Source organism: Sarcophilus harrisii, chromosome 1 (genome assembly GCF_902635505.1).
Source record: "Sarcophilus harrisii chromosome 1, mSarHar1.11, whole genome shotgun sequence".
Taxonomy (NCBI): domain Eukaryota; kingdom Metazoa; phylum Chordata; class Mammalia; order Dasyuromorphia; family Dasyuridae; genus Sarcophilus; species Sarcophilus harrisii.
This window is the reverse complement of record NC_045426.1, coordinates 709,838,853-709,862,147: the sequence shown is the minus strand read 5'-3', so window position 1 is coordinate 709,862,147 and position 23,295 is coordinate 709,838,853. Positions and strand designations below refer to the sequence as shown.

The following is a 23,295-nucleotide window of genomic DNA, read 5'->3' as shown; positions in this document are numbered from 1 at the left end:
GGAAGCAGAGCCAGACCAACAGAGGTGACCTTCGGGGGCATCTCCCCTTCTGCCCACGATTGCGGCCTTCCCGGAATCAGAGCCCTTTCAGAGCCCGGGGGCACCCAACAGCGGGTGGACCATCTCCCCTGGGCCCCCACCTCGTCCAGAAGAGGAAACCAAGGTCCCAAGAGGGGCCCAGGTCCGGGGGCCTCTCCCGCTGGCGCCACCCCCTGGGCCTGCTAGACTTAGTTAATGAAGCCTCCTTACACATAGACACAGACCCCCAAAGTTCGTCCATACTCCCGTCTCTTAGCAGGCAATGCTGGGAAAGGCCTTCTCCCTCTCAGAGGGAGGCCTCCCCACAATTCCCAAGGACTCCTCATGGAACGCGCCCTCCCCATCCAGAGAAAGAAGGGTCCCGATGCAGAGCAAACAGACTCCCTTTGCTTTTTGGGCTTTTTTGTGTTTTTCCTTTGGTTCTGTTTCTACTTCTGACTAATGTGGAAATACATTTTACCGACCTGCACGTGTATAACCAAAATCGGACGGCTTGCCTTCTTGGGGAGGGGGGAAATTGGAACTCAAAAGCTTTCGAAAAATGAATTTTGAAAATTATCTTTACATATAATTAGAAAAAATGAAATGCTATTAAAAATTTTTTTTGATGCTCCCCTCGGTCCCCCCTCACCCACTGCTTCCTTCTTCGGTGCCTTTCTGGGCACCTTCTTCCACTCGGAAGAACAAAACTTTGGCAACCACCAGCGGGGACCCCCAACAATAACGCTGGATCACGGGAAACCCCAGCCCGGCTGCCCTCCTAGGAGCCTGCAACTGGCTTGTCAGGACTTACTCCTCCTTCCTATAATTAAGTGACTTTCTATCTTACGCATGTAGAAGGAAAAACACCCACAAGACATCACACAAAAAAAGGGAGACCTAATGTTTCAAAGGCCCCTCAAAGAAAACGTTCCCCCCCAAAAACCCAACTCGCCTTAGGGGCCATCTTACTTACACCAACATAGTGCGCAGCTTTAGGAAGTCGTTGTGTTCCGGATTCTCCACCTCTACCACCCCCCAAGGGTACAGGCGGCCCCGGATCTTTTTCCCTTTGACCTCAATGAGTTGGTTAGAGCCAATGACAGCAAACGGAATGCTGGCCTGAAAGAAGAGAAAATCCAGATCAGTTCTCGGGGGCATCTGCGCCGGGCGTATCTGAACCACTGTGGGTTTAAAGGCTTCGGTCAGATTGGACCTAAGAGATCGATGACCCAGTGAGGTCAGAGTCTACTAGAAATGGGGTCACTAAATCACCGGTGAGGATCCCTGCCAGAGCCCCACCTACTGACTTGTTTTAAGCATTAGCCATTGTGTTAAATATCTCCCACGGATATTTTCATGTGGCTCAGGCCACACTCAGGGATGTTGGGGGCCACAGGCTGCGTGCCTGACACCCTGATGGAGCCTCTTTGCAGAACATGAAAATGAAGTCCTGGGAAGGCCCAAGTCACACAGATAGCAGGCGGCTCAGCCAGGGTTAGAGGACAGGTCTTTGGACTCAAAATCCACCAATGTTAAGAGATCCTTTGGTAAATTTCAACTGTAAAATGTGAGTTACTTAGAATTTACATGAATAAATTTCGATTTTAAAATAGAAAAAGATTAGGCAGTACAGGAGCTTGCAGATACTATAACAACAATTTTAATAGAGGAAAGTATCGTCAGGAAAGCCCAGTGAAAATCCATATGCCAGAACCCAAGTGAGTAAGGAGTGTCGGGGATGAATAGCCAAGGGAAATGGCAGAATAACAGTTTCCTGTCATTAAATTGTAGGATGGGGATCATAGATGACGCCCTAACGGACAGGGTGCCAGGCCTGCAGTCCAGAAAACTCGTCTTCCGGAGTTCGCATCGGGCCTCAGACCCTATTAGCTGTGTGACCCTGGACAAGTCACGTCACCCTGCTTGCCTCCAGCTCCTCATCTGTAAAATGAGCTGGTGAAGAAAATGGCCAACCCCTCTAGGGTCTCTGCCAAGAAAATCCCATCTGAGATCATAAGGAGCTGGACGTGACTGAAATGAATGAACAACAACAAAAAAATATTATGGGGAGAACCCCATAAGGGGAAGGCAGCCAGTGCACTCGGGACACACGGCTCCAGTCAAAGAACTCGGGACACACGGCTCCAGCTAGACGGTGAGCAAGATGAGAGGCCGGAAGACCGGACTGGGAAACCGTGGCCCTTCCACGAGCTGGTCAGATTCAGGGCTGGACGGAGCCTCGGTCCCCTCATCGTAGAGAAGAGGATGCAGGAGCTCAGGGCCTTGAGAGGCGCGAGTGGCAGGGCTGGGAATGGAGCCCAGAACTCGCTACCTGTAACCGGCTGCCATCTTTTTTGGTTCAAAGAGTGCAGGCCCTGGGTAGGCAAGAAGGAAACTGGTCCCTGTCCTCGAGGAGCTCATGTTCCCTTGAACAGAAGGCGAAGCTAAGCAGCCCCAAAGTGGCTGCTGGGCAGGAGAGTGAGAAGGCCAAGAATGTTCTGGGGAAGGGCGGGAGTGAGGAAGGCAGGGATGGGGCCCCAGTTACACAAAGGGGCCAAGGGCGCACCACAGGCCCGGGAGCAGCCACTGAAAGGATGCAGAAACAGAAAGTGCAGCCTCAGAAAGGATGCCAACAGGAAATGAGTTGCAGGCAGAAGGAACTGAGTCCAACCCCCTTTTACAGATGAGCAAACTGAGGCACAGAGAAGTGCCTTATCCAAGGCCACCCAGGAAGGAAGTGTCCAAAGGCAAGATCCGAACCAAGGCCCATGACAGCGCTCGGCTTCTGAAGTGTGGAACATGGGCCAGGATCAGACTGATGGGAGGGGGCCCTGTGACTGACCCTAAGGCCAGAGGGCTCCTCTGCAGGCTCCCGGGCAGAGAGGTGCCGACCAACCTGGGCCGGGAGAAGATGCTTCAGCCACTGAGCGAGGGCAGAAGAGGCCAGAGGCCTCTGAAGATGCTGCTGCAGCAGCGCCAAGGGCCGGCCGGGGGAGGACACGAGGGATGTGCCAGAGATGGCAAGGGCCTCCGGGAGAAGGGGCAGCAAAGCCAGAAGGATCCTTCTACCCTGCCTGAAGCTGAGGGACTGGTACGAAATCTCCTCAGAAGAAATGGAAGCACAGAGGAAGCACAAATGGGCTCAGACACTTCCAAATACTTTCTGACTCTGGCCAAGTCATCGCACTGTTTGCCTCAGTTTCCTTCCCTGTAAAATGGGGCTGATAACAGCACCCACATCATGAGAGTTGCAAGGATAAAGTGAGATATTTATAAAGAACTTCACAAAGCTTAAAGTACTCTACAAATGGGAACTATTATCATGATCAATAACGACAAAGAGCCCACTTTAAAAAGTGGGAAATTGTTTTTGTTTTGCTCGTGTTGCATTTAAAATTCTAGGAGGAAATCCAGGTAGTTCAGCCCAAGGACAGATGGTTAGATAGATAGATAGACGGATGGACGGATGGACACACAGATGGATGGATGGATAAAGAAACAGACAGACAGATTAATAGCTAAACAGACAGACTGATAAATAGACAGGTAGGTGGGCAAGTAGGTAGGCAGATAGATAAGTGGATGGATAAATAGACAGACAGACAGATATAGATATAGCTAGAAAATAGCCTAGATTTCAGGAGGAATATTTGAATGGGGGAGTTATACATATGAAGGTGACAAATTATACATAGGTCAAAAAGCTTCCTATGAGAGATCCTAAGATTGCCAAGAGAGCAAATGTAAAAAAGAAACAAAAAGGACCCAAGACAGAGGTTTGTCAAAGACAGAGACTAAGAGGATCCAACACACCAAAAAGCCAACAAGCATTATGTAGTGCCTACTGTATGCTAAGGGCCGGGGCAACTAGTCCAAAGGAGACTGAGAAAGAGAGTCAGAAAGAAGGACCTTTCCCAGCACACAATGGGAAGGCAGGGCTGGGTGGGAGCTCGCAAGGCCACGGCTGATGCCATCTGGGGCACAGCTTCCAGGAATAAGGAGGTGACGGGGCTTCTGGCCGGTGCCCTGGGCATACCAAAGCAGCACCACGGTGTTCCATTCAAGGCACCACGTTTTAGGAAGGACGTGGCTAAGCTGAAAGGCATTTTAAGTGCTTACTGTGTGCCAGGCACCGGGCTAAGCTAGGAACACAGAGAGGAAAAAGCGGTCGCCACCCTCCTGGAGTTTACAATTTTGAAGGGAAACAACAGAAAACAACTATATACAAACGAGAGTGAGACAAACGGGCTAATCTAACAGTCTTAACCTCTTGGAGACCCCTTGGGCGGTGAGGCTGGTGAAGTCCGGACACTTCTCGGTGAAGGAGACTTTTAGTGCACGCCATAAAATACTGAGGAGTTGTTTAATTTTATTTTTTTAAATATTATTGATTTATTTTAAACTTTTTTTTTGTTCTGAGTTCTAAATTCTCTCCATCCTACCCTTTTCCTACTCATTGAGAAGGCAAACAATATGATAGATGAAATCATGCAAAATATAATTCCATGTTAGCTCTAATGCGAAAATAGAGAAAATTATACTTCAATGGGCTCTTGGAGTTCATTAGTTTTCTCTCTGAAGGTGGACAGCACTTTTCATCACGAGTCCTCAGAAGTCTTGAACCACTGTATTGATCAGAGCAGCTGAGACTCATAGTGGATCATCTTACAATGTTGCTGTTACTATGTACAATGTACTTCTGGTTCTGCTCACTTCCCTTTGCATCAGCTCATATGAGTCTTCCCCGGATTTTCTGAAACCATCCCCTTTGTCATGTCTTATAGCATGACAATATTCTATCACAAATATATGCCACCACTTATTTGGCCATTATGCCAATTTATGAGCATCTCCCATTTCCAATTCTTGGCCCTCACAGAAAGGGCTGCTCAAAACGTTTTTCTTTGCTCTCTTTGAGGCACAGATTACTAAATGTGTATTACCTTAAAGCAAGCCATTTTCTTCAGTTTATCCTATCCCTCCTGAAAAGTCTGTTTTGCTTTTGATTACTGCCTCCTTTAATTTATCCTTCCTTTTATTCTCCCCCTTTCTTTCTCTTATCCACTTGCCATCCTATTTCCCCCTTGAATACAATAGGTTTCTATACCCAACTGAGTGTGCAAATATACACCTCTCTCTCTCTCTCTCTCTCTCTCTCTCTCTCTCTTTCTCTCTCTCTCTCTCATCCCTCCTCATTTACTTTTCTGAGATCACCTGACTGACTAAGTTGCTGGGAGGCAGGGATGCTCTTGCTCCTGCACTAGCGCCCTCAGGGCCTGGCACAGCACTTGGCACACAGTAAGCAGTAACCCAAGGCTTGTAGGCAGAAGAGGGAAGTCGGCTGATAGAGACTGAAGCTGTGAGCAAGAGAAGGGGAAGAATAAAGGCAAAGTCCCAGAGAGGGCAGAACCACTGGGATCAAGAGCCGAGAGAGAACTGAGCTGGGCTTGGGAGAAGCCAGGAAGCAGTGGAGGCCAAGCCGGCCGGGAGGCTGCACAGAAGTGCTGTTGCTCAGTGCAGACCCGACTAGGCCAGGAGAGGGGACTCCCGTGGCAGATGCAGAGAAGGCTCTGGCCCGGCGGCCGAACCCTCCACAGGGATGGACAGAAGGGCACAGGAAGCAAGGCACAAAAGCTGCCCCGCTTTGATCACAGGCTGAAGGGACTGAGAGCCAGCAGGGTCCTTAGAGAACCCCTCAGGCACTAGGGAAGGGCCATGGCCAAGATTGAAAAGGAAGGAGCGAATCTTGTACGAGGCAGTCAGCTCTACCTGATGTAAGGGAATGAGAGCAGGAGCCTCCCGGGGGTCACTCTTGACCTCATCCTTCCTGCCCCTGCTGCCCAGAAGGGCATCCTGGCTGATGTTTGGCTCTGGGGCTCTACTCCCCTTCCAGCTTCACAGCCACGCTGGTATCAGAGCTAAGTGGAAAGGAGGAGGTCTTGGGAAACAGCCAAAGCCAGGTCACTCCATCCACACCGCCCACAACCAGCCATTAGCAAAGGACCTTGGGAAATTGGGTCATCCAATCTCAGTGGCTCCAATGAATCCCAGCTAGAGAAAAGCACTAGTGAGCCTGGTGACCTCTGAGGCCCAGAGAACAAAAACCAAGCCTAAAAACTGGATTTCAACAGGATGAGAGGCGCTCATTGTCCCCCTGGATCTGCTTGTGCAGAGAAACACTCTCCACTGGCCCAGTGGGTCCTTCTCTCCTGCAGGAACACCCTGCTCCCAGTTCTGGCTCCCCACAAGTTTCTGCAGTACACATGCGTCAATATTATGCTCGGTGTTTTCAAACCTTCACTCCAAATACGCCGTGGGTTTCTGAATGAGCCTTTCTTTATTATGGCCCAGCTTCAGGAAAATAGGCCCCAGTGCCATGGGGAGTGTTCTAGTCAACCAATCAGGAGGGACTGGCTCCCTTCTCAGCCTGCGCCCTTCACTGAGTGAGTAGCCACGCTCACTGAGCCTCAGCTGCCTAATCTGTGAGCTGGTGCTCATGGATAACCACTGCTTCTGGAGGAGTGGGGGGGTTCCAACAATCGTCACATCCAATAATGTTTGTTAAAGTGCTCTGAAATTTCCCAGCCAATCCATGCAGCCAAGATTAGAAGGAAAGCAGAAAACTGGGTGGTGGGAGGCCAGAGGGAACAATTTTTATAGCAAGTTTCTTTGTATATTTGAGAAATAAGGCCTTTCCCAAAGAACTGTGTCAGAGGTATAAGAAAATAACTCATTTCCCGACTGACAAATGATCCAAGGATATGGACGGGCAGTTTTCAGAAGAAATCAAAGCTATAGATAGCCATACATACATATATAATCATATGAAAACATGCTCTAAAAATCAGGGGTCCTCAAATTACAGCCTGTGGGCCAGATGCAGCAGCTGAGGATGATTATCCCCCTCACTCAGGGCTATGAAGTTTCTTTATTTAAAGGCCCACAAAACAAAGTTTTTGTTTTTACTCTAGTCTGGCCCTCCAACAGTCTGAGGGACAGTGAACTGGCCCCTATTTAAAAAGTTTAAGGACCCCTGCTCTAAATCAATGAATAGAGAAATGCAAATTAAAACAACTCTTACATACTACCATCACATCAAGACAGAAAGGGAAAATGGCAAATGCTAGAGAAAATGGGGAAAAATTCAGACACTAATGCCCTGTTTGGGGAGTTGTGAACTGATGCGACCATTATGGAGAACAATTTGCGACTGTGCCCAAAGAGTCATAAAACTGGGCACACCCCTTGACAAAGTAATACCCCTACTAGGTCTATATCCCAAAGAGATTTAAAAAATCAAAAGGAAAAGGACCTAGATTTATAAAACTATGTCTAGCAGCTCTTTGGCCGGTGGCCAAGAATTAGAAATCAATCAGATTTCAGATTAGATTGTGGATAATAGATAAATTGTAGAAAAGCCAGTGACAGGGTCTTAATCACAGCAAATCAGCAACTAAGACCCTCAGTCCTGGCTCAGTAGAGGAGTAAAACAGACATTATTCCCCATGTCTTGGGGAATGGCTGCACAAGCAGTGGTATGTGACTGTGACAGAACACGCCGGTGCTATAACAAATGATGAGCAGGAAAGATCTGAACAGACTTACATGAACTGATGCAGAGTGAAGTGAGCAGAACCAGGAGAATGTTGTAGATGTTCTGATCAATACAATGATCAAAGGACTTTTGATGAAAAATGCCATCAGCCTTCAGAGAAAGAACTGACCATCTGAATGTGGATTGGAGCATACTTTCTAAACTTTCCTTATTTTTCTTGGGTTTTTTTTTGGGGGGGGGGTGGTTTAGTCTGTTTTTTCCTTTCACAACATGGCTAATATGGAAATACACTTTGCACTTTGGGGTCTCTATCCAACTGCTTGCCTTATCAGGAGAAGGAAGAGGAGAAAACCTGGAACTCAAATTTTTAAAAAATAAATATTAACAAATGTTTTTATATATAATTGAAAAAATATTATTAAAAAAATTTCCCAAGTGCTATCCGGGTGGCGGGGTGTTTTGGTTCTGACCTATGGCTACCTTAGTGCAGGAAATGCCCAGTAAGGAAACACTTTGCCAATGCTGACCACCAATGGCTTTGCTCGTTCTTCTCCAAGTGCTGCTGGGGGTCAGAAGGCCCACTCTGCAGTGGTGCTTGAACCCAGGGCTCTCTCTCTGAGGCTGCCTCTCATACAAATCAGGTTATGACCATCCTTATTTTTATCAATGGGATTATCAGAATGAATTGCTATTCCCCTCCACAGGTTACCTGTCATCATCATTCACAAATGGACGCATACAGAGCCCAACAGTACCGATAATAAATTGTTCGTATTCATGGAGCAAACTCTATAAGGTCAGTGCAGGGCCTCCCTGTAATCAGCCCCCTTGGGGTCTGAGCTGGTGGGCCAGAGGAGGGCTGAGAAAACACCACCAGGAGAGGCTTTGAAGTGCATTTAGGGTTTGGGGATCAGATAATCTGCCATGTTACTTCCCTGCTCCCCACTCAACAATTCAGGCCTCTGCTTAATCCCAGAGGCCAGACCTGCAACAGGACAGAATGCCCTGAGAGCACTCGCCTCCACTCCTGGGAAACGAGTCAGAATCACCTGGCATGGGCAAGTTGGGGTTTTTTTAACTTTTCTTCTCTTTTGGTCCTGTGTACAGTCCAAAATCTTGGCTACTGAATATCCCTGGGGCACAAGTGCCTCTGGGAGAACTAATTCACAAAAGTGGCACCAAACACAGGGGAGCTGATGAAAGAGAGGGAGGCTCGACCTGCTGCTGCCGCCATCACAAAGTCCCAAGGACAAGATACTGAGGACAGCCCTGTGGAGACGCTGGGCACAAATTCCCACTTAACTTGTCTCCATTTAACTTCTTGGGAATTTTGATTCTATCGAAGAGGACACTGTCCCTTCCAATTCTAGATTTCTGAGTCTCCGTTTCCTTAATATGAAATGAGGATAATAATCCTGAAACTGTGCTACCACATTGAGTTTTTTGTGCTTCTCACAAGAGAAGCACAAAGTCAAGTCCAAAGAACTTTCAGTGAACCTTCGGTTTACAGATGAGCAAAAGTAAGGCCCGTAGCAGGTAATCACCTGTCTGACTTCATCCAAGAAAGAAATGGCAGAGCCAGGATCTGAGGCCCCTAGAAATAGTGATTGTCTTCTAAACCTCTCCTGGGCTCCCAACGGGGGAACAAGACAAGCCACGCCACACCTGCTCATGCCACGCCATAAAAGCCTATGGATTTTACCATGAATTCATCCATTTTCTTCCCGAACCAGGTCTTCAAAGAATAAAAGCCCTCGATTCACAGCCATGATTTGGTCAAGTAGAAGCTGGTAAATACAGTCCACAAAAACCCCCAGCAAGAGTCAAAGACAAACCCACCTTCAGGTCTCTGGTTTGTTCTTTGAACTCCTCATCTTCATCAGAGTCTGCATCGGGCAAGTGATAAATGCGAATGCCATGTTCAGAGATTTCATCGAGGATCTACAGGGGAGGAGAAAGAGAAATGGCATCATGACAGAGCAGCAGAGACAGACAGCACCGGTGAGGGCTTGGAAGCCGGCCCCAAGGTCACCTCCTGCCAAGGCTCTCTCACCCCCAAAGAAACACTGGCCTACGGCTGAAGACTACAAAGGGGCCGAGACTCAAGTGCTGCACAGCAGGAGAGGCTGTGGAAATGAATCTTCAATTCTTATAGAATAATAATATTCCATTACATTCGTATACCATGACTTATGCGGCCAGTTCCAAGAGAGGACCCAGAGAAAGGCCCAGCCCTTGCCAAGGGTGACCTGGTCTGCCATGGAGAGGTGAGGAGAGGCTGCACCAGCCCCTAATCAGGCACAGTCTGGCCTACCTTGGAGAGGTGAGGAGAGGCTATATTGGGTCCTATCAGGGAGAGCCTGGGCTACCACGGAGAGGTGAGGAGAGTCTGCCCCAGCCCCTATTATCAGCCTGGGAAAGCTTGGGTTTACCATATGGAGACATCAGAAGTGCCTGGCCGAGTCCCTACTTATCCGGCATGATCAGGGAAATGAGTTAAGGCACATAAATGAATTTTATGCTTTTTTTAAACATTAGATTTTTTTTTATATTTTATCTTTTGAGATATTCAAGCTCAACATATCCAAAACAAATTCATTATTTTTCTCCTCAAATCCACCCCCTCCCTAAATTTGCTATTTTTATTATGACCATTCCTCAAAAACCACATGAAACCAAACCTTTGAATAGAATCTGATGGAACGAAACCGCTCTCCAGCTCAAGATGGACTGAAAAAACTTCAGGAAAGGTCAGTCTCACTGGGGTGAAAAAGATGCTCGGCCCAGCTCAGATAAATTGTGGAAAAGCCAGTGACAGGGTCTTAATCACAGCAAATCAGCAACTAAGACCCTCAGTCCTGGCTCAGTAGAGGAGTAAAACAGTGGGGGAAGTCCTAGTTCCAGCTCAGAAGGCAAACTGTGGGAAACCAGACTGTTTCCTGAAAAGAGTAGGCAAAACTACCCCCACACACACACAAACACAAGGGGCCTCTGTGCTCAAAGGCGTAGCTCAGAGCTTCAAAGAAAGGTTGGGACTTCTTAGCTCAGGAGCAGAGCTCGACCTTAAAAGTTTAAAAAAAAAAAAAAAAGAAAGAAAGAAAATGAACAAGAAACAAAAAAGACCCTTGACCGCAGAAAGCTACTATGGTGACAGGAAAGAGCAAAACACAAACTCAGATGAGGACAGAATGTCCACAGAGGAAATCTCAAAGACTCATGTGAATTTGTATTTTCATTATGACCACCATGACCCTGCCACTCACCCAGGTCCACAATGTGGGTTACCCTCAACTTCTCACTCTCCTTCACACACACAATTTCTATTCCAATAAGTCTTGTCAATTCTGTTTCCATATTTGTCTCTACCTGCCACCTCCCCTTCTCTCCATTCACAACACGAGCATCCTAAATCTGACCTTCATCACTTCCTAACCAAGGCCTCTCTCCATTCTACACGAGTGTCAAAGTGATATTCCTAAAATATTTAGCTGTTCATATTATTCCCCTCCTCAAGAAGCTTCAATGGCTCCCTGTCACCTCTAGAAGCAAACACAAAATAATCCTTTACCTGACTTTAAAGGCTCCAGCCTGTCATAAGTGCCATATCACTCACCTTCACACTTTATATTTCATCCAATCTGGCCTACTCAGAGGCCCACCTCCTGATTTTTTTTCCAACAGTATTTATTTTTCATTTTTGTAAAACTTGATGCTCCAAAATTTTCTCCCTCCCTAAAACAGTAAGCAATCTTTTACAGATTAAATATGTGCAATTCTTTTAAATATATTTCTGTAGTTGTCAGCTGTACAAGAAAAAAAGATCAAAGGAGAAAAAGACCTGAGAAAGGAAAAAAAAGCCCCCCCAAGCAAACAATCCTTCTAAAAGGTGAAAATGCTATACTTTGATCCATATTCAGCTTCCATGGCTCTCCTTCTGGATGCAGATGGCACTTTCCATCCCAAGTCAATTGGAACTGCCTTGAATCCCCTCACTGTTGAAAAGCGTCACATCTATCAGACTTGATCATCACAAATTCTCGTTGCTGTGTACAACGTTCTCCTGGTTCTACTCACTTCATTTAGCACCAGTTTGTGGAAGTCTTTCTAGGCTTTTCTGAAATCAGCTGCTCATCAATTCTTATAGAATAATAATATTCCATCACATTCATATGCCATGACTTATTCAGCCCTGTCCAAGTGAGGAGCATCCCCTCAGTTTCCAGTTCTTTGCCACTACAAAAAGAGCTGCTACAAACATTTAGCACATGTAGGCCCTTTTCTGTCTTTTATGCTCCCTTTGGGATAAAAACCAGTAGAGACATTGCTAGATCAAAGCTCCCACCTCTTGCTTTTTTTTGCCCTAGCATTCTGACATATTCCTTGATTCCCAGTCCTGCCTTCCCAATTTGGAAATGACCCAAGATAGTTTGCTTTTGATTCTTTTTTTTTTTTTTTTTTTTAATTTAATAGCCTTTAATTTACAGGATATATACATGGGTAACTTTACAGCATTAACAATTGCCAAACCTCTTGTTCCAATTTTTCACCTCTTACCCCCCCCCACCCCCTCCCCTAGATGGCAGGATGACCAGTAGATGTTAAATATATTAAAATATAACTTAGATACACAATAAGTATACATGACCAAAACATTATTTTGCTGTACAAAAAGAAGTTTGCTTTTGATTCTCTATCGACATGTTCTACCTCAAATATAGACACTCCTATCCTTAATGTAAGCTTCTTAGACAGCGTAAATATTTCTTTTTTGTCTGCATGTCCTCATTAATGAGCACGGGGCTGCCCATACTACACATTTAATAAGTGCTTCTTGAAATTAAAAATAATTCTTTTCTTGAAAATGTTTACTTACTCAGATGAAAAGAACAAAGATTTGCACTAGCTCTCCCTCCAACTGGCCCACATTAGCAAGGGTCATTTCCTAAGTGTTCATTTTTCTTTCTTAGCAATATTTTTTTTTTAATTTTTTATTGAAAGTTTCTTCTTCCTTTCTCCTATCCTCCCTTTACTGGGAAAAGAAAAAGAAAACCCTCGGGACAAGAATAAACAGTCAAACAAAACAATTCTTGAGGTTTTATCATAGATGAGCCCGACCAAGACGTAAACAACCGTCTTGGATAACCACCTGGTGGTGGTGGGACTCAGTCCTTCTGAGTGAATGATCCTTCACAACCTGGTGGACCATAGCACACCAATGCTATCCATGGGGTTTTCTTGGCAAAGCCTATGGAGTAGTTGACCATTTCCTTCTCCAGGGGATTAAGGGTTACTTGAGTTGCTCGGGACCACACAGCTAGTCAGGCTCTGAAGGCAGATTTGAGCTCATGTCTTGCAGGCCAAGTGCTCCATTCACTGAAGCATCCAGTAGCCTCCTTTTGGCCATGAACAGCTTTGATTAGACATAAGGGAGACATTGTGGATGGCACGGAGACTAAGCACCAGGAGCAGCCTCAAAGGAGGCAAGGCACAGGCCCCCAAGGAGCACCCATGGGAGGTAGCCAGTTACCAACCGGGGTCTGAGCACAAGAAGTGGGGAAAGCTACATGGACACACATGGCTGGAAGAAGGGAGAAACCAGCCACTAAATGCCTGTGACAAATATCACTGGGCATCCTGTGAGTCACAGTGCAGCCCACCGAAGTCCAAGGGGAAGGTCCTTGGGAGTTTGTGAAAGATGAGGGCAACAATCCCTATATTTTTGCCCACCTGCATCTTTGATTTCCTTCACAGGCTAATTGTACAATATTTCAGAGTCTGATTCTTTTTCTACAGCAAAATGAACAGTTTGGTCATGTAGACTTATTGTGTATCTAATTTATATTTTAATATATTTAACATCTACTGGTCATCCTGCCCTCTAGGGGAGGGGATGGGGGGAAAGAGGGGAAAAATTGGAACAAGAAGTTTGGCAATTGTCAATGCTGGAAAGTTACCTATACATATAACCTGTAAATAAAAGGCTATTAAATAAAAGAAAAGAAAAGAAAAAAAAAAAAAAAAAAGAAAACTTTCAAGAAAATGAAAAAAACAAAAAAAAACAAAAAAAGAAAGATGAGGGCAAAAGCTACCCAGGGCACAAAGGGGGCAGAGATAGAGAACAAACAGTCATTTTCCTGGACAACAGTTAGTGCCGAAAGACAAAGAGTTGGACCAGATGCTCTCCCAGGCTGCTTTTCAGCTCAAGAAACCTCTATCTCAGAACACACCTAAAGAATACCCAAGCAGGAAAGCGGAGCCCTTTCTCTCAGACACCAGAGAGCCAGCTGGGAAGGGACACAAAGCTCAGACCCAGGCCGCCGCCATCCTCGGGGGGATGCTCACTCGGCAGTGCTGCTGTCTCTGAGGGAACAGGAGGTGAGCACATGAAACACGAAGCCCATTTGACTTGTCAGCAGTGGCCGGGATAAAAAGGAGCAGAAACAATGGAGGGAAAGGCAAAGGCAGGGGTGCGAGATAACAACACATCGCAGCTGTTCAAGCCCGGGCCTTCCTGAAGGATAAAAGAGAAGCAATAAAAACAAACTCTATTTCATGGTTCAACAATGAAACCCTTTTGCTTCTCCTCGCGTCCGCTTTATTGGTCTCCAGAGGTTCTGTGTTTCTGAAGATTAGCTTCCCCTGGGAAACGTGAACAAGAAAGGACTCACGCCAACACCCAGTGCCCGCTCCCTCTCATGAAGTCATGCCTGCGGGCGGGCTTCCTCCCGAGCTTCCCATTCGAGTGGGGGGAGGTCGGGGGAAAGGGCTCGCCGGACCAGCAAGGCCAAACAGGAACGGCCCCGGGCCTGGCTTCCTTCTCAAGAACTCGATGCCTGCTCTGAAAAATCAAAACAAAAAGTCCCGGCCTCAGATTGGCCGCCAAATGGCAGCGACTTCTAAAACCTATCAGGCCTGTGATCATGGCGGCCAAGACCTCGGCTCTCACAGTTGATTAGTCACCTTCTCACCGAGACGCTGGGAGCTGGAATAATATACAGTCATTTCCCCAGGGAAAACACGCCCGCGGCTTTCTTGGAACGACTTGACACACTCCTCCACGAAGCAACGGACGCTTGGAACGACCTAACACACGTCTTTCCTCACCCAAATGGGTCACCGCGGCCCAAGGACAGAGAGGGCTCCCCTCCTTCCCACTCCTTCAGCCGACAGGAAGGAGCTCAATGTCACAGCCCTCGGTGTCCATCGGCCCCATGACCTGGGCTGTGGCTCAAGGATCAGACCCCTGCAGAAAATGGTGGCCTCCCCTGTACCCCAAGAGGCTCCCTGCAGGACCCTGGTGCTGGGTCAGATCCCTGACATTAAATTCATCTTCCTTTTTTTCTATTTAGAACTGAAACTGAATGGGTGCCAACGGCATGAGACATCAAAGGGCAGGACTAAGTGGCATTTCACTAGGAGACGCACCCGTTCATGACAGGATGCCCTGCTCAAAGCTTCTGACGACTTGTCGGTACTGAAAGGCTGACCTGTAGGGAGAGAATGGCGCCTTAGAGCAGAAAATCCACGTCCGGTGCTAACGTCAGCGCGCTCTCCAAGCACAACGTTAACCGGTAAGACGTGGAGGCAAGGCAGGTATCTCAGCAAGAGAGCGAGAACAAGAAAGGCCTCTGGGCCCCCAACGCTCACAGCAACACTCTTGGCTGCAGCCAAGGCCTAGAAACAAGGCAGAGGCCCTTTGCCCGGGGAATGGCTAAACACACCGTGGCACGGAGAGCTGCCAGAAACCGTGTGGAGGAGGATGGAAAAGCTCGCTGGGAACTGATACAAAGTGAAGTAAGCGGAGCCGGGACAAACCGTGGCCACAACTCCGGCCCCTACAGAAATGGGAACAGTAACACCACCAGAGCCGAGCCAGAGGCTGCCAAACCCCGGGTCTGGCCCCAAAGCAGAGACCACAGGAGTCAGATGCAGCTCTCCTCCTCCTGAGCTCTTCCAGAGGCAGTTTCTTTTTCCTCAACTTTTCCCCCTCTTTAGGTTTTTTATTATAAAGGATGGTTCTTTGGGAAAGGATGAGAGGCGGAACACAGTGGGAAATGTAGATGATGTAAAAACAAAAGGCGTTAATAACTTATTTTGAAAAAAGAGTAAGATGCAAAGGAAGAAAAAAAGAAAAGCTAGTTTTTTGGGTTTTTTTTTAATTTTGGTTGAGGAAAAAATGCCCCCATTTCACTGATCTTAAGCGAAGCATCCTTTAGGGCCTCACCAGGCCTTATCTTATCAAGACAAGAATTCTAGTCTTGCCTGAAACAGATCTTAGAGAAGGCTCTTATAAGGATCGCAGCACTCTTGACCTGGGCAGCCCCTCCACACCTTGTCATCTAGAGCAACTCCAGTGGAAGCAAGAGTGACCCTCCTCAGGACCCACCAAAGTGTCACAAATAAGAGAGCGGCCTTTGCAGCTGGTCCTTTCCCAGTCATGTTTCTGAGCTCCCTCTTCTCAGGTATACCTCGGCTTTTGGAATGTACTCCAACCTACAGACCGAGGTGTGCCCTTACACGTTACCTTTGCCCTCCAGCCAGGACGCTCCCTCCACAGTGCATCCATGTCCATTTCCCCACATCTCCTTCAGTATTTCTCATTTTCCTTTGCTGTCATGTCTGATGGGTATAAGAGTTGTTTTAATTTGCATTTCCCTAATCAACAATGATTTAGAGCTTTTTTTTTAATAGAATTGCAGATAGTTTTGATTTCTTCTGAAAGGTGTCTGTGTCCTTTGACCACATGATTAGGAAATGTCCCATTTTTTATAAATTTGGCTCAGTTTCCTATACATTTGAGAAATGAGGCCTTTATCAGAAGCTTGCTATAAATTTTTTTTTCCCCGTGTCCCATTTCCTTCCTAATTTTGGCACCATTTGTATTGTTTGTGCAAAAACTCGTTAATTACACACTATCTAAATTGTCCATTTTACCTCCCATGATCTTAACTCTTACTTGACCATAAGCTGGAAAATGAAAAACTAAATTTAAATTTTTTAAAAAAGAAGAAATAAATAAACTCTTCTCTTATTTATAGATCTGACAGGTCATTTTCCCCGTGCTCCTCTCTAATTTGTTTATATGATCATCATGTCTAAACCATGGACCCATTTGAGCTGATCTTGGTATAAATTGGACTTGTCTAGTTTCCCGGTTTTCCCATAAAGCAGGACTTCTTCATCTCTGTAGGGCTAGACTCCCTTGAGAATCTGGAGAAACCCACGAGCCCCTTCTCAGAATCACGTTTGCCAATACATAAAATACACAGGATTACTAAAGAAACCAATTCTATTGAAATAGTTATCAAAACATTTAAAAAACAAGTTTCCAAATCCCACGTTAAGACCTTTTACCCATAAGGCAATGGTACTGAATCAAAAATGTTTTTATAGCTAACGATAGAGACAAGGGATCCATCAAGGAGATGTGTAATCCAAAGAGACGGGCAGCCATCTGTGCAGAGTAAGGTCTGTATAGTCTACAGCACATAAGTGATGTCAAGGGAAATGGAGGAAGGCCCCAGTAGGAAATGAACAGAAAGAGTCATACAGAATGGGCAGGCGAGTCTGGAGGGGATCATTATCATGGGGGGGAGCAGTCCCACAGCATTTGTGGGTATGACAGGAAAGCCCACTCCCATTTTGTAAGGAGTTGGGGTGCCCAACTCTGCCTAAGTTGAGTTAGCAAGGGAAAGTAAGGCCTCTAAAGATGGCAGAAGTAAAGAGGACCTGCCATGTGCCTCCAGCCCTCCGAGCGTCTGTTTTCTCTAGTGAATTGTGACTCTGGGAAGGGTGGCAGGGGCACTTCAGATTAGGAGAGCTGGGGGCTGCTGCAGATGGGAGGTGTCACAGATGCAAAGTGTAGATAGTCTACCAGTGACCCCTGGGAGCTCTATAACTTAAATAACAAATTATCAGGTAAAAATTTATCTAACGATAGTTTACAATGAGATATTAATAATCACGAGAGAGAGTGAGCAAAGCCCTCTATGCTTATTAACTCACAACAAGCCTGTAAGTGAGATAATGTTCTACAAATAAAGACACTGGATCTGAGAAAGGTCAGATGCTGAAAGGTAAAAGGTAAAAGACTGGCCCGGGGTCACAGGGCCACAGAGTGCCAGAGGCAAGACCGGACCTTGGATTTTCCTGACTCCTCATCCAGAGCTCCATCCACCAGGATGTCTAGCAGCCTAATTAAGGCATCACGAAGGATTGATGTGAACGGGGAAGGAAACTGATTGTAACAGATTATTTCCTGTAAAGATTTTTGTAAAAAAGAGCCTTCGAGCAATGTTATTACGTTAATATCTTCTATTTCTGTCGCGCTTTAGATTCTTTATCCCCAGCTCCTTCATGAGGTAGTCTGTAACGTAGCGTCACATCCAACTGCCACAGAAGGAAACTCGGGCCGAGACGAGCCGAGATTCCCGCCCAATGTGTTGCGCAACAAAGCGTCAGACCCAGGTCCCCTGCTGCCGACCCTTTACTCACACACGTCTGAGGCCCGGGAAACCCTTCCTCCCCATTCCAATCCTCCCAACCTCCGGGCCACCTCCACCACACAAAGTCAAAATGAAGAAATGGACCCGGATACGAACTGCCGCAAAGTGACGTGAGCAGAATCAGGAAACCACCGTCTACAGGATCAACGATGCCACACATGACTCAACCGTGACTGACTCAACTCTTCTCAGTCACAGGGTGACCCAAGACAAGTACAAAGGACGCACAAAGGAAAACACTCTCCACAATCAGGTAGAGAACTGACGGCCTTGCAATGCAGATCGAAGCAGTTTTTTTCTCACTTACTTTGATCTTTCTCATGGTCTTTTCCCCTTTTTCTGTCACTTCTTTCACAACTATGACTAACATGGAAACATGTTTTACATGACAGCACAAGTACAAACTAGATCAAACGAGCTGCCTTCTTTGGAAGAAGAGAGGGGATATTTGGAACTCAAAATCTTGTAAAAATGAATGCTAAAATTTTTCTTGACATGTTACTGAATTTAAAAAGTGGACGTGGAGTTCACCATCGACAATTTGAAAAGAATCAATTCCAACATGAAGGCTTTCCATCAAAATGGCCAATGAGACACTGATCCAACAACCCGGCAATTCTTTAAATGGATCATTAAACTCCTACATCTTTCGTGCATCTGAAAAAGAGCTGGGTCCGACTCAGTCCCACAGTGGCCTCATTATAAAACTTTCCCTATGAGTGATCCTGCATTAATTTCTAAAATCTTCTCTTAATCACACCAAGCGCCCGCCTGGCCATTGCTGATGGTTCCGGCTCCCAGGCTGGCCGCGGGCCTGCAGCTTCCCACACGCGCCACCTACCCTGTGCTTCAGCCTCTCACGCTCCTTCAGCGTCAGGGTGTCTGCCTTGGCAATCACTGGCACAATGTTCACTTTGCTGTGAAGTGCTCTCATGAACTCCACATCCAAGGGCTTCAGCCTGGAAGGGACCCAAGAACTGATGTCAGCGGTTTGGTCAGTGAGGGACACCCGGCTCTAACAAAGTCAGAAGCAGAGAGGGCCATTCTCAAGGCCGCCACCAAGGAGAAAAATGCACGTGGTGGCAACAAGCATTCATTCAGATGGTTAAGTCGCGCCCAAAAGGATTCTGGGAGGAACTGCCCATTTCCTGTCAATTTTCATCCATTCCAGCAATAATTCAATGCCCGCTCTAGAGTGAAATCAAATTCCTCCAAGAATGCAGCCAAACAGAAGGCGGCACTGATCCCAAGGATGCTTTTGAGCCAGCCGCAGGGGGCTGCAATGACCTAGTTCTCGAAAAGAAGGGTATGCCTCTGCATTCTTTGGGGCGGGGGTGGGGGGGGGGGGGGAGGGGAGGACAGGGGGAGGGGGCAGCTGGGAAACTAAATCCAGGAAATGCCTCTGATCAAAGTCTCCGCCATCCGTACTTACCCGTGACCAAAAGGGGAGATGAAATAAAAGCAGCAGTGGACACGGTTGTCCACAATATGGCGCCTGTTCAACCCACTCTCGTCATGAAGGTACCGTTCAAACTGATTATCGATGTAGTAAATGATAGTTTTGAAGCTGTGGGTGAGAGGAGAAAAATATCAGCCCCCAAAGGAATAATTCTCTAATTCTCATCCATAAAATGGGGGTCATAATTCTGGGGTGAAAGGGAAACAAAAATATTGGAGGAAAAAAGGCCCCAAATTGCTTCCATTTGCACAGCATCATGGAGCCACAGGCCCAGGATTAAAAATCCACGGCCCACGCTTCCCCATCAGCTGCTGAACTGGTGCGCTGCCCCTTGGTCAGAGCCTCCTACCACCACTGGGCTGCAGGGGAGTAACCAGGCGGGCGCCTCGTGGGGAGAGAGAGATCAGCTTCGTGCCGAGACAACACCCTGGGGGGAAAGCGGACCAGCTCTGACTGACAAGCACCCTATCACGTCAGGTCCCACAGGCCTCTGACAGGGAGGTCAAAGGGCAGCTGCGGCAGAATCCCGGACGCAGACGGGCTCACAAAGGCGGAGCCGGGCTCAGAGGCAGGAGCCTCAGTACCCTGGCCCGGTGCCGTCACGCTTGTCCCGAGAGGAGCTGGTCACTGCGCCCATCACACACAGGAAGAGTCCGAGACTGAGAGGTGGAGTGACTGGCTGCGAGTCCCTGCCATCTCCTCTCCAGCCTCAGTTTCCTCATCTGTAAAATAGGGATGCCCCAGGCACTCCCTATGCAATCAGCACTGATTAAGCCCCTCTCCTGCCCAGAGAAGGAGGCTGTGCTGCAGGGAAGGTCCACCCCAGTGGGGGTCAAGCCCAGGAGGGTCAGACCCAGGGAGGGCCAGCTCGAAATGACCAGCATCAGCCCCGCAAAAGCTCAGCTCTTCAGTTAACATGAAGCACCCACTGGGGTTTTTAAAAAACAATTCTGATTTAGCTGTAATTTATTCTCCAGTAGACCAAAGTGCTGAGGATTTGGGGAGGTAGGGAGGTGACAGAGATGACAGGAGGGATGTCTCAGACGGACCCTGGGGCTGGGCCCGCAGCTGAGGGGGATACAAAGGCTGGCCCCCGAAGACAGAGCCATCTTTTCAGTGTGGGCATCTCCCGGGGCGCTCCGCAGCAGCACGGCCACTCAGAGCGAGAGCCGGACGGCACCTGGTGGGCGGGGGAGGCGCATGGAGGCGCATGGTGGGTAGGTATGGGTGGCACCAGAGCCTGGAAGGAGGGACTTCAGAGAAGAACGGGACTATCCCACTGAAAGAAAAGGGCCACCAAGGGATCCCATCGTTCACTAAGCGGCAACAATCGCAGGCCACAAAGCATCCAGCTCCGGGGGCCAATGAAACGCCTCCCCGGGGATTCTCCTCCCAAGCGCGCTGCTGCTCAGCCTTCCCAGAGCTGGGGGAGACCCACCAGGCCCCTGGCTCATCTGCGCCATGCTGACCCCCTCCTCCCCTGGAAGCTGCCCTAAGTTTGGGTGCTTTAAAGAACACCGGGTCCTTCTCCCGAGAGGTGGCCACATGCAGGCCAGGCCACTAGGAGAGAAGGGGGTTCAGTGAGAAGCCACGAACAACCTGGCAACAAGCAGCCCCCCACCAACCTGTGCCCTCTCCCAATGGAGGCAAGGGGCCCTCCGTGTGTTCTGGGTCGGCCTGGGGGAACAGCCCGGCCCTAGGCCCTCCTGCAGACTTCCCCTCCTCCCCTAGAACTCACACCACGGAAGTCACCGCAGCCCCTGGGCCTCAACCTCTGGGAAGCACCACTGAAGGGGGCCCCCAGCCCCTTTCTGCTCCATCTCCCCATTAGAACGGAGGCTCCTCGAGGGCAGGGACTGGCTTTCTCTTTGCCTGCATTTACTTTCCCACTGCTTAGCTCAGGGCCAAGCAGGACTAGGCACTTAATAAGTGCTTGCTGACTGACCGTCAGCCCAGGCCCAGCCTTGGGAAGCCCATCACCGCCTGCCTGACACCCTAGTAGATGGGAGGAGAGAGACAGCTGGTGCTCCCAGGGCGGGTGACGGGACAGCCCGCACTGCAGGAGCACAGATGGGTCCGTGGGGGAGTGCTCCACAGGGCGGGTGACAAGATGTGCCCTTACTGCAGGAGCACGGACAGACACAGGGAGGAGTGCTGAGGAGGGAGAAGTGCTCCTGGGTGGGTGACAAGATGTGCCCTCACTGCAGAAACACGGATGGACACGGGGAAACACAAGGGGAGTGCTCCCAGGGCGGGTGATGGGACAAGCCCTCCCTGCAGGAGCACAGACAGTACAGGGGGAGTGCTCCCAGGGTGGGTGATGGGAGGCGCCTTCACTGCAGGAGCACAGATGGGTCCTCGGAGGTCAGCTCTCCTCGCCCCAGGTGTCCGACACGCAGAGGAGAGGGCGGCCAGCGCAGAGCTGGGGCCACGAGTGCCCCTTCTAGAGGACCAGAGACGAGGAAACAAGGGCGTCCTTGTCCCAGCCGTACCAGGAGCAAAGTGATGCTGACACACGGGATGCTGAGAGGGGGAGGGGAGAGCAGTGATGGGGACGCACTTGCAGGAGTTAAACTTCCCAACAAAAAACAAGAGCGACTGAGGCCCCGACGATCACGGCCGCTGACCGCCTGCGAGAACCCCGCTAAGTCCCCGCTGAGGGGGAAGCTCGGCCCGGGGCCCTGACGACACAAACCAGACCTGAGAGACACCCTCTTATTCCCACAGTTCTAGGGGGCTCAGAGGCACAGCCCCAACAGCTGCCGCTAAGCAGGGGTGCCGTGGCTCATAGGGTCCCGTGGCTCATAGGGTCCCGGTCAGCCCCGAGAGCCTTCTCCCCTCCCGCCACCCCCGAAGGCTGGGGACCTGCAGGGGCACTTAGAGAAGGGGCTCTCGGGTCGCTGCTACGGCCTTGTCGGGCCCCACTCAGCACGGCACTGGTGGCTCAAGGCGCCGGGAGGCCCAGGACAAAGGCGCGGGGAAGCAGGCGCGCTGCTCGGACCCCCCAGAGCCACAGGCTGCCCTTCCCCTTGACCCTCCCCACACTTTCCTGCCCAGCCCCTCTCCTCCAGCGCAGACATCTGCTTCAGAGGAAGCAGCCGCGGTAAACAGAGAGGCAGAGAGGTCACGGGCCCACCCACCCTTGGACGCGCTCCCAGTGCTGACACTGCAGGCCCAGGCCGGGCTCCGGCCCTCCCGGGCCATTCCTGCCTGAAGGGACGGCCCAGCACGTGGGGAATCTGCCCATCCGGGTGCAACTGGCTCAGGGACTTGCTTTCCAAACGGAAATTAAAGTACCCAGGCCAACTGCCACCCTCGTTAAGGGGAAATAATCCGGGTCAGCCCCTTCAGCAGGAGGGGAGCCGCCTGAGATGGCAACTAGTGGCCCGTAGGCCGGCGACACAGCCGGGTGCCAGGCGAGCAGCACCATCCTGTGCCCTCCTCTCCCTTCCCTCAAACTCAAAGCTCTCCGACGCAGTCACTCCCTGCTTCCAAAGGCCACCCTCCTGGCAGCCCCCCCGGCTCTAAGATGACAGGGAGCAGTGAGAGGCCACAAGGAGCTGGCTCCAGTCCTTCCGCACGAGGGGCCCAAGGCCTGAGGTCCTCAGACGCAATACTGCCCTGCCCGCCCTGAGGCCTGCTGGGAGCAGCTGCAGAAGCGCCGGTCGTCACCCTCAGGGCCGGGCTTGTCCAGCCCTCACTGGCCGCACCCCAAGGCCCCAGGATGTCCCTCCAGGCTTTCCTACTGCGGTGGA

General features: G+C 49.1%; 1 protein-coding gene across 3 annotated transcripts in view; it reads right to left on the bottom strand.

Moving 5' to 3' along the window:
• LOC100921588 (septin-2) overlaps positions 1-23,295 on the bottom strand; it is a 100,207-nt gene that overhangs the window by 53,695 nt on the left and 23,217 nt on the right. For all 3 annotated transcript variants that reach the window (XM_031948986.1, XM_031948984.1, XM_031948985.1), the window contains 4 exons: positions 19,514-19,648; positions 18,923-19,040; positions 9,416-9,517; positions 995-1,140 (listed from right to left, as the gene is read on the bottom strand). In XM_031948986.1, the coding sequence (XP_031804846.1) occupies positions 995-1,140; positions 9,416-9,517; positions 18,923-19,040; positions 19,514-19,648 (501 nt within the window). The remainder of the gene's footprint in view (positions 1-994; positions 1,141-9,415; positions 9,518-18,922; positions 19,041-19,513; positions 19,649-23,295) is intronic.